The 16,710-nt window shown below is 42.0% G+C and overlaps 1 protein-coding gene across 1 annotated transcript in view; it reads left to right on the top strand.

Moving 5' to 3' along the window:
* The first annotated feature begins 12,292 nt into the window (after nt 1–12,292).
* The window catches only part of LOC311047414 (cerebellin-1-like), an 878,463-nt gene continuing 874,045 nt past the window's right edge, over nt 12,293–16,710 (top strand). Inside the window, exon 1 of the mRNA XM_084060122.1 lies at nt 12,293–12,390. Within this exon, the coding sequence (XP_083916248.1) occupies nt 12,297–12,390 (94 nt within the window). The 5' untranslated portion in view covers nt 12,293–12,296. The remainder of the gene's footprint in view (nt 12,391–16,710) is intronic.

Genomic DNA, 16,710 nt, shown 5'->3' with positions numbered 1-16,710 from the left:
GAGATGCTTACCCGGATTGAATGGGTTAAAAGCATCATCATGACCTGTGTGTGTGTGTGTGTGTGTGTGTGTGTGTGTGTGTGTGTGTGTGTGTGTGTGTGTGTGTGTGTGTGTGTGTGTGTGTGTGTGTGTGTGTGTGTGTGTGTGTGTGTGTGTGTGTGTGTGTGTGTTTTCTAGGTTCTTTTCGATCTCCAGTGAAAGGAGTTTATTACTTCAGATTCACTGCAGCTACCAAGGGATCAACAGAGAATGTGGAGATCAGGATGTATAAAAATGATCAGCTACTCATTAATAGCTGGGGATACAATAATCATGTCCATTATGAATACATATCTAATGGAGTGATAGTAGAGATGGAGCAGGGAGACACCGTAGACATGAGGTTAGGTTCCAACAGGCTCTATGACCACAGCTCATCCAATCACAACACATTCAGTGGTTTTCTGCTCTATTCTATGTAACACTGCTGCTGACACGGCTGGAAACTCACTGTGTACATTTACTCAAATACTCTACTTAAGTACAATTTAGAGATACTTTTATTTTAATAGTCATCATCATCATCATCATCATCATCATTTTAACCACTATGTTTACTTACTATTCAGGAATAGCTGATCTACAAGCTCATAGTGATGTGTTGTAGGCTTGTAGATCTGCTGTTTAAAAATAAACAATGAATAATGTGGAATCATTTAGAAAATATAGCATCACAAATCTTCTCTTATGGGGGTCTCTGGCTCTAAATATATTCAGATGGGGGTCTGCAGCCAAATACATATTAATGTGACAATCCATTACATCTCAGAGGCAAATATTATACTTTTTACTCCATTACAATTATCCTACTGCTTTAGTTATTAGTTACTTTGTAGATTTACAGTATTAATACAAAACCTACATTAACTGTTTAAGCACAATTGTATACGTCCCCCCCCCCCCAAAAAAAAAAAAAATTGCAGATCTACAAGCTCACAATGTGTTGCAATGCATCATGTTATGATCTTGTAGATCTGCTATTTTCAATTATTATAGAGTACTTGTGATTACGCTTGTAAGTCATTGTGGATAAGAGTGTAAATGTCTAAATTTTAACTTGTACTTGGAAATGGTATTTGTACTTTTACTCCAGTAAAAATGTGAGTACTTCTTCCACCACTGGTCCTGGTAGCATTACATTAAAGAGCTTCCATAATGCTCATATTCATGTTGTCAATAAAGACACATTCTAAAGCACTGTAGTGTCTGTTGTATGTTTTAATGATCATTTTAACCAGTTTATCATATTTGTATTGTATTATATTTATGTTATTGCATAAATCTGTACATTGTTGCTGTCGTGCAGACACCAGGTATCTCCATATTTCTTCTTTATAAGTGTTATATTTTCTCTCCACTATTAATGCCCCTACGCTAAAAAGTAGCTAAAATAGCTGATCTACAAGCTCACAACGTGTCCATCCTGCAAATCTGCTATTTTCAAAAACTTGAACACATTTTTTTATAAAGTGAAATTGTGCTTGTTTTATGAATATTGAACCAATGAAAATATGAACAAGAGCATGTTACCTAAATAATCATTTATCAACATTGTCTCATATGGTAGAATATTAATATGTAGATTATTAAATAATCATTTGTTAACATTTTCTCATATGGTAGAATATTAATATGTAGATTATTAAATAATCATTTGTTAACATTGTCTCATATGGTAGAATATTAATATGTAGATTATTAAATAATCATTTGTTAACATTGTCTCATATGGTAGAATATTAATATGTAGATTATTAAATAATCATTTATTAACATTGTCAGAATATTTACCCCAGCAACTGAACAAACTAAATAAACACTAAACTATGATGAATACAACTATGACTAAATATACTGACAATTTCATCAAAAAATTAATAAAATAAAGACTAGATTAAAATGTTAGAGGACTAGTGGACAAGAGATCCAGTAGAACTAAGACAAGTCATTTAATGCTTCCGAAACTAGCCGATCTACAAGCTCACAAGTCACAACGCGTCGGCTATTTTCGGTATCAATATAAGTATATTTAGTGGGATCTAGAGAGCACTTTCCTGTAAAGCCTTGTACAGCATGAGGAGAATGTGGAAATCTGAGATGGGATGAGATGATGACCCTCAATAGGAGGCTGTTTGTGGCTCCAGTAGAATCAGTACTGAAAATAGCTTTATTAAAACAATGAACTACTCTTATTTCAACTCGATCTCACACGACTTAGTAAACATTGCACAGAGTGTCATTCCGTGCATAGACAACAGGAAAACCCGAAAATCCGTGCATAGTCGCCTCGCATCTCCCCCATTGACTAAACCATTTCAGAGGCGCGCAGAACTGGAGCCACGTGAGGGACCACTGAGTGAGCTAAAGCGAACGAGTTGCCGTCCCGAACGTTGCAACGTTCCCTTGAGCCTACTCAGCGCTGTTTGAGTTATGTACTGATAGGCACAGAATCGTACATTTTGTTGTGGGGACTACTCTGCTTCCGGGTTACAACCGGTTACACCCACCGTGGGACTCGCCGTACATATGCAAAGATTTTCGGGGTTTCTAGGCGACTCAGAGTGAGATGTTTGAGCCCAGCAGCAACGACGAAGCAACGCACAGAAAAGTCTCCATTTCTGGTCAGACGAGGGAGGAGCCAGGCCTGGAGCCAAACCACAGTGCCTAGAGCCTCCTAGTGTCGCCAACAGCTGCAACATCTCAACTTTCCTGGCCTGGCATTGGTCGGACCGACGGCGTGGATCCATGCATGTTGCAGGTTGTAAATGCAGCATGCATGGATCTGCGTCGTCGGTCTAAGGCTAACCCTTAACCCCCCAATTAGCACTGTCTCTTAACTACCCTCAAGAGACAGTAGGGGGCAGTAGCATGCCACTGGGACACAGGCAGGGGTCTGATCAGCCTTGGTCGGGTCGCCTGGAGGAGGGGGTCTGTTGCAAGACCCCAAACACCCAGTGACTCCAGGTAACAACACTGATGTGTCAAAGTGCATCAGTCCATGTTTTATTGACTATCAATAATTACAAGATTTTTGAGAGAGTTTTCATTTGCACTATTGTAGACTTTAGGGAATACATATGTGCTCATTCACATAATATGAACTGAGCTTATTGAAATTAAATGCTGACCTCAGAAAGCATTCTAATGAATATAAATCACATCTCTGAGACCATATGGGAATATATGATGAGTTCTAAAAAGGTTAAATATCTGGATGAAGGCCTACTGATCATTCTTGTTTTTGATGTTATTTCTTTTTTAATGACATTTCTTATTTTGTCCTCAAGAAGGCTCCGTTGTCCACTTTAGTTCAGTGTGTGTTGTATAAAACAGTGTAAGGCAACCTAAACAAAAAGGGCGTGGCCTAACAAACTCAGGCCAGGTGGCAACCCAAGCAGAACTTTCCTCTGGAGAGGAAACAGAGAGTAATCTAGGACTATTATGTATAAACCAAGAACCTATCATGCAGTCTAAACAGTATCATATAAAATAATGAATAATCTGTATAAACTATAGGATGCCAGGTCAACAAATGAACCAGGCATCTGTCTACATAACATGCTATCTACTAAACATTTTTGCATAAAGCCTGCAAGGTCGTCAAGGGTGCATGACTTTATCTTTTAGCCGTTTCTCCTCTTGTTCTTTCTGCTTTTTTCCTAAACTAACCATCTGTTGTCTTAGAACAGTTGTTCTGATCCATTTAGTAGCTATACTGTACAAAGTTACAGGTGCACTAGATCACTGGTTCTCAACCTGTAGGCTGGGGCCGTCTGGTGGGCTGTGAGGGTATTGCAAGTGGGCCTTGCGATACCTGCTGAAACAGTTAGAACAGGGGTGTCGAACTCATGTTGGGGTCCGGGCCACATTGGTCAAATGGTGACTTGATGTGGGCCGCAACCAGTTGCGGACGCGGACGCACGCTCACACGCATTCAGTTATACAGCATTGTTTTTCAGTCTGTTGTCTCAGTCACTGCTACTAACTACAGTATCACTTTTTAGACAAAAATATTATTAGGAAGAATAGCTACTATAATTATTGACATTAAAAACAAAATGCAATTTGTAAGGAGCATTCAATCCGGGAACGCATACGGTGTCATTACTTTTATACTTTGGCTATTCAAAAATAGCAGATCTACAAGCTCATAGCGCGGCACCGAGTGCCGCACTACGAGCTTGTAGATCTGTTATTTTAGAAAAATCTTAAACATTGGTGCAAATCTTTGAATATATTTTTAAACTACATTTTTAACTCAAATCTTTGCCTCTGGGGGTCCCTGGAACAACATATTTTGGGGTCGGCGGCCAAATACATATAATTTTGACATAAAAAAGTTAGAGAACCACATATTATGAAACATATTATTAAAACAACTTGAACATATTATAGCAACATAAGTGTTTCAGAAAACTGTTAGGATTTAGAAGACATTTCTAAAGACTTGCCCAAATGTCCACGATTTAAAAAAAAATAGCAGATCTACAAGCTCATAGTGCGGCACTATGAGCTTGTATTATATGCTATTTTTGAATAGAAATACATCTTAAAATGACACAGATGCTTTCCCGGATTGAATGGTTAAGTAAGGTGCTTAGAGAGAAAAAGAGCGCAATAATAAAAAATAAAAAAACAAAACAAGTTTGTGCGTTATACATGGGGATTAAGGTGCAGAGGGTCAGTGCGTGTTCACCTAAGGGTGGACTGACCCTGGGATAATCCGCAAGTAGCTCCATGAGGGAGAGCAACAAAAAGTAATCTTTAGCATTTTGACTAAAGCTTTTGCCACAAAGTGTACCGCTAAAGCCTTTCCTCTGTGTGTATCAACATGTGTTTCTTAAGATTAGCATTTTGACTAAAGCTTTTGTCACAAAACTGTACACCTGAAGGGTTTTTCCTCATAAGTCCAAGTCATTTCCTGGTATAATAATCCACAGGTGTGTTCAGGAAGAGCCAGAAAAGTCTGCAACCAGCTGGGCAGTGCCGCCTGTTGTCAGGCTGCTGAAAAGGGCTCATGCTTCATTCAGCATTCTGACAGCAGCCGGGTTAAAACTATTCCAGAACCTGGTGGTGGAACTCTTGATACTGCGGTAGGTCCCCTTGCCCGGTCGCGGTCGTTGTAGGGTTCTGAACAGTCTGTGACTTGGGTGGTACTTGTCCTTGATGATGGGTTTGGCTTTGACCACGCACCGCTTCTTGTACAGATCCTGAAGCGCTGGGAGCTCGCTTCCCATTATTCGCTCTGCCGATCGCACTACTCGCTGTAGGTTGATCTTCTCTCGGGCAGTGCAGTTCCCGTACCAGGCCGTGATGCAGCCTGTTAGGACGCCTTCAACCGAACTGTTGTAGTACAGCTTGAGGATGCGCTGTCCTACTCCAAGCTTATTCAGGCGGCGGAGCAAGTACAGTCTCTGCTGAGCCTTTTTCTTCACGTGTGTGGTGTGCGTCTCCCATTTAAGGTCCTCCTCGATGTGTACTCCGAGGAACTTGAACTCGCTGACCCTTTCCACTGCAGCACCGTTGATGAGGATGGGTGCATGGTCTCTCCGCGGCCTCCTGAAGTCCACGATCAGTTCTTTGGTCTTGTCGACGTTGAGAGCGAGGTTGTTCTCCCGGCACCAGAGCGCCAGTGAGTTGACCTCATCTCTGTAGTCAGACTCGTCGTTGTTTACGATTCGGCCTATGACTGTCGTGACGTCCGCGTACTTTATGATGGTGTTGGAGACATGTGTGGCTATGCAGTCATATGTGTACAGGGAGTAGAGGAGAGGGCTCAGCACGCATCCCTGGGGTGCTCCGGTGTTGAGGGTCAGGGGGTCAGATGTGATGCTGCCCATTCTCACCACCTGATGTCGGTTGGACAGGAAGTCCTGTATCCAGTCGCACATGCTTGGGTGTAGCCCTAGGTCTCTGAGCTTTTTGTCAAGTATTGCTGGGACAATGGTGTTGAATGCTGAGCTGTAGTCCACGAACAGCATACGTACATATTTGTCCTTCAGCAGCTTGTTGTCCATGTGCGAGAGGACGGTATGGAGAGCCATGGCAATAGCGTCGTCGGTGGATCTGTTTTTGCGGTATGCATACTGCCACGGATCCAGCGAGGCAGGTAGCGTGGAGCTGATGTATTCCCTCACCAGTTTCTCGAAGCACTTGCTGACGATCGGGGTGAGAGCGACAGGTCTCCAGTCATTCAGGCATGTCACTCTGGCCTTTTTGGGAATGGGCACAATGGTTGACATTTTGAACCCTGCAGGGACCACAGCCTGGGAGAGGGAGAGGTTAAAGATGTCAGCGAAGACACCCGCCAGCTGGTCTGCACATGCCTTAAAGACCCGGCCTGGGATTCCATCAGGTCCGGCTGCCTTGTGGATGTTGACCCGTGCAAAGGCTGTACGCACTTCTCTCTCCGAGATGATTAGAGGGTTCTCCTCTGCTGGTGTTGCTGATGCCCCCGCTTGGCTGCAGCGGTTGGAGCTGATCTCAAACCGGCCATACAAAGTGTTCAGTTTGTTGGGGAGGGAGGCAGGCGGGTTCACCTCGCTTCTGGTTCTTGTTTTGCAGTCTGTCAAGGTGTGTACCGCCTGCCACGTGCTCCTGATGTTGCCATTGCTGAGTTGGTCTTGCATCTTTTCGGTGTAGGCCTTTTTCGCTTTCCTGATGGCGCTGTTTAGGGCCGCGCGCGTCGTGTTACGCGTTTCCACGTCGCCAGATTTGAAACCAGCATCCCGTGCATGCATGTGTACACGTACTTTGCTGTACATCCATGGTTTCTGATTGGGATAGATCCGAACTGTCTTTTTTGGGACTATGTCGTCTATGCACTTACTGATAAAGCCAGTGACTGAGTCTGAGAGTTCGTTGATGTTATTCCCAGCGGCGTTCTTAAACATCCCCCAGTCAGTCTGGTAGAAGCAGGATTGTAGCATAGCGTCTGTGTCCTCAGACCAGATTCGGATTTCCTTCTCAACGACCGGCTCCCTTTTTAGCCTCTGTTTGTAGGCAGGTAGCAGCTGGATGGCGTGGTGGTCAGAGCTTCCTAGCGGTGGGCGGCGGAGGGCTTTGTATCCATCCTTGAAGGGCGTGTAGCAGTGGTCAAGAATATTGTCACCACGGGTACTGCAGGTGACGTGCTGGTGGAATTTGGGAAATACCTTTTTTAGGTCTGTCCGGTTGAAGTCGCCTAGGCAGATGGCTGCGCAGTCCGGGTGACGATTTTCTTGTGCACTGATAGCCTAGTGTAATTCCCTCATGGCTGTGTCCTTGTTAGCTCCAGGATGAATGTAGACAACGGCTACAATCACAATGCTGAAGTCACGTGGTAGGTAGAAAGGACGACAGGCTATGATTAAGAGTTCTAGGTCTGGTGAACAGGCTATCTAGGATTTTAACATCTTTGCACCAGTTGTTGTTGATAAGGGCCGCTCAGTACAGGGTCTCTGTCTTTCCTATACGCGGTGAAGCCAGGAGGAGTGATGGAAGAATCAGATGCTAGCTCCGTTAGCCATGTCTCCGTTAGCGCGACAATGCACGTATTCCTCGTCTCGGTGTTATACTTAACGTACGCCAGTAAGTCGTCCATCGTGGTCACTGTTCTAGATTCACACAGAGATCTAACGTTCGCTAGCAGGATTGAAGGCAGTGCAGGTTTATATCCACGTTTTGTTGTTTTAACGACGCCTGCTCTCCTTCCGCGTCGGCCGGGTCGCCTTCGCCGTTTAAGTCGCTTCTGCGTTGTTGTTCCAGCTGTTCCATGGACAAAGGGATCCCCTCCCCCCACCCAGCCGGGTGGAGGTTTTTCGGTAAAAAAAAGTCCGAAATTCTATGTGCGATCGCTTTTCTGATGTCCATAAGTGCTTGTCTATCATAACTCCTTACGCACCCGGTGTAGAAGAAAAAGAAAAGGCTAAAAAATACTAAAAAGAGGGAAAAACGTTGCGATGTTACGGAGCGCGTACCAGCGCGTACCAGCGCGTGCCTTCTCCATGGCGCGCCGGATGTAGTTTGCTTTAACCAACTTGTCAATGTCAGGGACCAGTTATTTTCATCATATAATTGAATGTCTATTATGTGTCACCTATTAGTTTCCTTGCAATGCTGACCTCTCACTCACTCACTTACACAGTGTGTGTGTGTGTGTGTGTGTGTGTGTGTGTGTGTGTGTGTGTGTGTGTGTGTGTGTGTGTGTGTGTGTGTGTGTGTGTGTGTCATACAGACAGACAGACAGACAGACAGTATAGGTCAGAATCAGCTTTCAAATCAGCCAGTTATAGCGCCACCATGAGACAGATTTAGCAAAACAAATGTTTTAATGTTATGACCCCTAGGGGTCATAATGTGTATTTCCCTGTGTGTGTGTGCGTGTGTGTGTGTGTGTGTGTGTGTGTGTGTGTGTGTGTGTGTGTGTGTGTGTGTGTGTGTGTGTGTGTGTGTGTGTGTGTGTGTGTGTGTCTTGTCCTGTGTGTGTATTGTCCTGTGTGTGTCTTTCTCTCCTCATTGGTGTGTGTGTGTGTGTGTGTGTGTGTGTGTGTGTGTGCGTGTGCGTGTGCGTGTGCGTGTGCGTGTGCGTGTGCGTGCGCGTGCGCGTGCGTGTGCGGGGTGTGAGCTTGAGTAGTGATGAGTGACTGATTGAGTACCAGCTGGTGTGAATGGTGACTGAGTGCTGTCTGAGTGATTTGCTCCTGTGTGGTGGACTCCTCTATAAAGCTGGCTGGTGATTGGCTCCTGTGTGGTGGACTCCTCTATAAAGCTGGCTGGTGATTGGCTCCTGTGTGGTGGACTCCTCTATAAACATGGCTGTCACCAGTCTTCAGATGTCTTCCTCCTAGCCAGCCCCCAAACACCAGCACTCTGTTCTGTTTTTAGCATTACTTTGGTTAAGGTAAAGAAGTGAGCCGTATCACTCTACAAGCTAAGTCATAAAGGTAGAATTGTCTGTGGCTTTCACTCTGAATACATTGAGATGGGAGAGACAAGTGGTGTGAGCTATGAGGGGTTAATTTCATCTCCAACTCCGGAGAATTTCTCAACTCCGGATGGTAAGATATGTTATTAAACCATATAGATACTGCAGTCTGGTAAGATATGTTATTAAACCATATAGATACTGCAGTCTGGTAAGATATGTTATTCAAACTGTATAGCATTAAATGTGACGATGAGATTGATTGATTGATTGAAACTTTATTTACCAAATGACATGAACAAGTGAATACAGGTTAATTAGGGTGGCCATTCGTCGGGTTTTAGACCCAGCTGTCCTCCGTCCGGCACACCCTCTGGCCGGACGCATAATTGTCCGGCTTTTGAGAGAGTGATTACAGTGTTACATGTGTTATTGGTTTATATTTACATGTATTGTTAAATCTCCCATTTCATTGGTATCAGAATATCAGCTGGCAGCCAGCGCATTGGCTAGTATTCATTTGGCAAACAATGGAGCAAGGAAAAGGAGTTCATAAAGAAAAGTAGAATTGACGAGTATTGTTCACTTTGCACCGTGTGTAATGGACATGATAGACCATCTAGTATCTAGATGGTCTATCATGTCCATTACACACGGTGCAAAGTGAACAATACTCATACTACAGTCTGGTAAGATATGTCATTAAAACCATCTATAACAATGATAATCGACTGGTTCTTTAGAACCGGACTCAAGAGCCACTTTGAAGGCCTAGCTGGGTTGTAAGGCCAGCTAGTCGTCCTGAATATGCAATCTGTGATTAACTAGGTTGTAAGGCCAGCCAATCTCCTGGTACTCGGGAGAGAGTTAAGATGTCTCTCGGAATCGCTCTGGAACGTCCCGTTCTGAGAGGTTTCGAGCCTCTTCTTATAATGCTGGCTTGCGGTCCTGACATCACTATGATGATGTCAGATAGTGTCAGACGTCTCCATATATGGAGCTGCCGATGTTAGTTATGGCCAAATATGGGATCAAGACTTCAGCCCTGGACGTGATGGCTATGTCTATACATGGAGTTTCGGGGAAGGGTTCGCTGATGTCAGAATCCGTACATATGGCACGTTTGGGTCTCTATGACGACTTTGCAGGTCTATTATCTCCATCTATGGGGATCTCCATATATAGGTTATTGCTGGCAACTATGCCCTGAATGTTTCCTAAGTATGCCCTGAATGTTCGTAACAACATCCATACATAGCATTAAATGGGACATTATGTCATCAACAATGAGATTGATTGATTGAAACTTTTTATTCACCAAATTACATGAACAAGTACAGGTGCATTCTAGATAGAACATAGTATAGACACAAGAAAGCTTGTTTCCATTGTGGTTCGTTTGAGGGAAATGGCGGTGGGGGCATGCAGTATATCTGTGTAACATTGTTTTCTAAAAGGAGCAGGAAAGCTGCACTCCTGGACGGTGTCTGCAACCGGCTGCAATAGGCTGATGTGTGCTTAATTTTGTATTTATGTCTGTTTACTTTTTTACTTCGCTTTGTCTGTATGGACACTAACCAGTTATGGGGGGAGGGGGGATGTGGGGGAAAACCCCCAAAAAATAATATGATGAAATGATGCTCTTTAAGCTGCACTTGTTGGTACAGAAAGGGTCTTCAATGTTTTTCAGGCCAAGGACCCCTTAGCTGAGAGAGTGATAAAGCAGGAACCCCCATTATATTATTGTAAAAAACAATGTTTTTTTTACTTTCAGAGAAAGCCTTCCATGCAACTTGACGCTTACACACACACACACACACACACACACACACACACACACACACACACACACACACACACACACACACACACACACACACACACACACACACACACACACACACACACACAGCTTACTGCTACACTGTGTTTGGTTTCCACAGTCACTCCAGTGAGGAAGTGCAGTTCCAGGATTCCTGTGGTCGTCGTGGGTCTGCTAGGTCTCCTCCTATTGGCTGGAATCACGGTTGGAGTTTACAGTAAGTATTCACCAATCACATGCAGTGTGTGTGTGTGTGTGTGTGTGTGGGGGGGGGGGGGGGGGGGGTTGTAGACCCACCCTCACTCCACTGCTACCCAATAGCATTTGTTTTCCTGTTTAATTTGGGACCGTAAATCCAAGATGGTGGATTTGAATTCCCTGAAATTCACGTCCCCTTAGTTCAGATTTGTATAGTCTAACCTCATGTACTGTATGCTGGTTTATGCTATGTGTACAGTAGATAGTCTAGATATCTTGACACATATTCATTTACTGTTTCTGAAAACAACAAAACAATGGAGCTTGTTGCACAAAGACTAATTGCAAGACCAGGTGATATTAACTAACTTCTGTACCAACGTTCCTTACCGAAACAAAAGTAAAGTGGAACTGAGCCTGTGAGCCAATTAAATCTAAGCAGAAAATAGGACTAGACCAAAGTGGGAGGGGCCGCTGCACTGGTATTTCCCCCTCACATTGTTGAAGTAGATTGATCCATTCCATTCACAGGCAGGCAGGCAGCGGTGTGCTGTCTGATTTATGCTGGCATACGACGGTGTCACGCCGTCAACATGGCAGACATACAAGCCCACAATGCGTTGCGGATAAGACACTTTGAGGGCTTTTAGATCTGTTATGTTGGCTGTGCAACACCGCCGTACGACAAACCTTGGTGCTGTCCTGGACCTGGACAGTCAGCTCTCATTCAAGGCACACATTGCAGCGGCCACTCAACCTCTTGAAACAAACAACACTGATTGGAGTCAGACCTGTATGTTTTTACAACATAAATCCATGTTAAATCCATATTACAAGTAGCCTCGATGACTAGACTATTATGTACTATTATGTTAGTTGAGAGAAAAACAATAAAACATGTAAAAGCTTTTAGTAACCTGAATTTTCATTTAGTTTCACTCAGAACATATTGTTTTAAATGGGCGTGGGTACCGATTCAGGGGCCGAAGCCAGGCTAAGATTTTGGAGATCAACTTGTACAACTAAAGGCTGAGATGTTTTTTTTCCCCTTTATGTTTTACAGCAACATTACAACATAACTTTTCATGTGATATTTCTCTGCAGTGTTTGTGAAGGTGTGCACCAGTCAGACCAAGATGGAGGAAGCTAATTTAAACATTATATTAGATTCAAAATAGATGCTTTATTTTTGGAAATGCAGTTTATATTTTAACCGCATAATTGACCAGGGAAAGCTTAACGGTTTGGTCAAATAAATTAACCACTCAAATCTATGTTCTGTTATGTTTAAATGTAAACTGCATGAGTATTTATGATTGATTTAATGCTGGGATGATTTCAGCCCTCCTTGCTCAGCTGTCCACCCTAGAAATGAGGCTCAACGCCACTGAGAGTCAACTGGAGGAGGTCAAGAGACACAATGCAGGTATTATAACTTCATGTTTAGTAATTAAATGTTCTAACTTTATCCTTCAATTAACTGCTTCTCCTTTCAAGTGAGGACAATTATAATTGCTGAGGTATTACTTCCCATTGTAGATTATGCTGATATTGTCTAACAGAACACCACAGATACTCATCTCAAGCCTCTTAATGTATTATTTAATTCCCCATGTAGATTTGTACTGAGGTGTCCATACAGAACACATCATTGTTCTTTGTATAGTTGGCTGCAGCCTTAAGGCAAGAAAGCAACTTCACTGATATCTATTCCTTTTAAAATGTGTTCTGTCCTTCTTGTCTTCTGAACTGCCTTCTTGTCCAAGACCTTCAGACCAACATAACGGCCTTGAAGACAGAAATCAAAGGTAAATGGAACCGAAGGGTGTTCAGTGGATGCAGGTATAGAGGACAGAGTTGAAAAATGTCATATTTTACTTTAGTGTTAATTTATGTTAATTACTTCATTTGAGTTCGAAGAATAGTTTTGATGTTGATCAATATAATCCACATGGGAAAGCTTACCTACTCAAATGAAACTGCAGGAGTAATCGATTTAATTTTAATCGATTGATTGAAATCCTTATTAACAGAAGTTGAAAGAATGACACAATAAGCACTAAGGGCTTGTTTCCCTTATGGTCCTGGTCAATTCATCAAGACATTTAAAGACATACACTAATATACTATGTACAAGTCATAATAAAATAAACATGGGGGGACCTTCTTGTGGTTAAACTGCGAATATGTACAAAAGTATGTAAAACAGTTGAGGATGGTGGGGGGGGGGGGTCAGACTTAGGAGACTTTCCTTGGTCCAGTTATCAGTGGTAGACAGGTGCTCTTTGAATGTTGAAGGAGGGTAAGGAGTTACACTTTTTGATGATTGCTGGAAGGGCATTTTGGTGGCATAGCAGTAGAACGAGTGTGTGCCTGGAAAAAAAAAAGAAAGAAAGAACTCTGGACTACTGAATCACTTTCCTGTCTAGCATCAGGGTCTGGAGCTCTACAGTGTTGTTAGCTAAGCTGTTACCCCGCAGTGCGTCTACGTAGGTGGTGCACCTCTTTCCTCTCCTGGGTTTGTCCTGGGTTGGCTCCCATAGTGTCAGTTCTGGGTGTCTGACGCAGTGCCCTGCCAGCCTCATCCTTCTCTCTCTCACCTTGTCTGTGACCCGTGGTAGGTTCCCATAGAGGACCATGTTTCTGATGTGGTCCGTCCATGTGACACCTAGCGCCATTCGTAGCATTGTTGTGTAGACGCCATTCAGGGCCACGGACAACATAATTATACGTTCTGACGGCTGACTCTGGGTTTCTTTCCAAATAGATGAACTGAATAATGTATCAACTTCTGTAAAAACAACTTTACATCCAAGGGAAGAGGAATAGAAGCCATGTATCCTCACTGATCTGTAAAGGGTTAAACCAAATGAAATAAAGTAGCACAACTGTTATTACATAGAAAGCAATAATTATTTGCTGTTATTCTGTTTTATTTTGAACATAATTAACATTAAAACTGAACATACTAAAACGGTCACAGTTTAAAGTTAATCTGCTGAGGAGACACTAATTGTAACTCTTTCCTAATGTTCACAACGTGGCGCTATGTGACGTGTTGTGAGCTTGTAGATCTGATATTTTTGGCAAAGAGATTTGATGTAGAGGGAAATAATAGTGGACTAGTATAGAGCCCTGGGGGATATATTGAACATTTCCCAATGTCCGTACATAACTAAGTTAGCCGTATGTAACTACTGTAAGTTACTTGAGCAAAACCAAGCAGTGGTGGAAAGTAACCAAGTACATTTATTTGAAAACTTTACTTACTAGTTACTTTGTAGATTTTGATTATTATTACAAAACATACATTAATGTGTCGTAATGCGACGCATTGTGAGCTTGTAGATGGAGGTGCCATACTTAAAATTAAATTAAAATAGTATCGAAAATGCTTTTAGCGTAAATCTTCTCTTCTGGGGGTCCCTGGCACAAAACCTTTTCAGATGGGGGTCCACGGCCAAATACACATCAATTTGGGGGTTCTTGACACGATGAAGTTTGAGAACCACTGCTATATATGGTCATATGAACCACTGCTATATATGGTCATATGAACCACTGCTATATATGGTCTTATGACGGTTCTTGTATTTATATATTGTCTCTGTCAGGTGGAAACCTTTTGTCCAAAACCATTCCTTTATTACTATTATTTTTTTTAAACATTTAAAATAGTGAAAATAGCAGATCTACAAAGAGCTTGTAGATCTGATATTTCACTGTTTTTGTGCATCACTCTTGAATGATGAAATAAGATATTAATTTACAAAAAAACTGAAAAAGTCTAAATATGCAGATGCAAGGTTTTTGCCTGACAACAACAATATGCTGTAATAATATGAATAATTTGATATTTAATAGTATAATGAATGTTTTTATAAAGATATAAATAATGTGTTAATAAATAGTAAAATATATGCTTTTATCGTCACTGTCAAGTGAAAACCTTTTATGTCCAAAACTATTCCTTTTTGAGTGGTGCCAACCACTCCTATATCTGACTTTGTCTGTGTGTCCGTCCGTATGTTTGTATGTCCAATAAACAAACATTGATGACAACATCAATACGGGGCTCATCAAAGGCACCACTCTCTTCACACAGGGTGTGATGTTTGGGTGGTGCCAACCACCCCTATATCTGGCTTTGTCTGTGTGTCCGTATGTATGTATGTATGTATGTATGTATGTCCTAAACAAACATTGATGACAACATCAATACAGGGGTCAATACGGGGCTCATCAAAGGCACCACCCTCTTCACACAGGGTGTGATTTTTTTATTACTATTTAAAAAAAACTTGAGGGGGTTCCAGGGGGTCTCCATCAAAAGTATTTAATACAGCATTTCACAATAATTGTAATCACTTTATCCATGTATACGTTCACATCGTGAACAAGCTTGTACATCTGCTATTTGTTAACATTTTAGAATAATATTGAAAATGCTCTTAACATAAATCTTCTTGGGGTCCAGGCCAGGTCCAGATAATTCAGACAAGACTCAATACCAGCGTCGACCAGGTGGTGAACTTGAAGAAAGAAAGTGGAGGTAATTAGACCAGAATGATGTTCAGTCAATCCATGTATGAGAGGACAGTGTTGAAAAATGTCTTACTTTACTTTATAATTAATTCAGTTGAGCTCAGAGATCTGATCTTGTTTTCATCATGTTATTTATTGTGTTTGATCCATATAATCCACTCCTAGGAGCATTTTGATTAAATATTCATGTTGTATTGATTGAATATTCATGCTTTATTGATTTAATATTTATGTTGTATTGATTTAATATTCAAGCTTTGATTTAATATTCATGTCATATTGATTTAATATTCATGTTGTATTGATTTCAGCTCATGATGCTCAGCTGTCCACAGTACAAACGAAGCTGTCTGTCGCTGAGGTCAAAGTGCAGAAACTTTCCAGTAAGTATGTTTATCAAATATAAAAGTTGTATAATTATGTCCCACCTGGTTATGTAATACCTGTTGTACCCGTCTGTCAGCCTGTCTGTGTCCCTTTCATACCCATATAAGGAGATCCCTGATGTCATCAGTATATGCCCATACTGTATACGGGCATGCCCATATATGGTGATAGCGGTTGGATCGATGGTTCTGAACAACCGGTTCTCATATATGCCAATTAATGAATAATAATAAATAAATGAATGTTTATTTTGAACTTAAAAATATAAAAACAACAACAAAAGTACACAAACAACGAAAGTCCTTAGATAGTGGACCTATATATGGACATAGTCCTATATATCAGTGGTTCACAAAGTGGGATCTGGGGACCCCCAGGGGTCCTTGAGGGGGTTCCATGGGGTCTCCATCAAAAGTATTTAATACAGCATCACAATCATTTTAACCACTTTATCCATTTATACGTTCACATTGTGCCACGCTGTGAGCTCGTACATCTGCTATTTGTGAACTTAAAATTAAACTAGAAAAAGTGCTCCTCAGAGCACAAGTCTCCGCCAGCAGACTTGTGTTGGGAATGTTGGGAATGTTCTACTTCTGGGAAGGTTCTACTTCTTATGTTCTAATTCTTACAAAAAATAGAACATATTACTGTGTCAGAGTAACATGACACAATGGCTGTATAAGTGTCCTATCCGTCCTGTCTATGTAAGTGTCCTATCCGTCCTGTCTGTGTAAGTGTCCTGTCCGTCCTGTCTATGTAAGTGTCCTATCCGTCCTGTCTATGTAAGTGTCCTATCCGTCCTGTCTGTGTA

The sequence above is a fragment of the Gymnoscopelus microlampas genome (assembly GCF_963454915.1).
Source record: "Gymnoscopelus microlampas genome assembly, chromosome: 6".
Taxonomy (NCBI): domain Eukaryota; kingdom Metazoa; phylum Chordata; class Actinopteri; order Myctophiformes; family Myctophidae; genus Gymnoscopelus; species Gymnoscopelus microlampas.
This window is presented reverse-complemented; position numbering and strand designations above follow the sequence as displayed.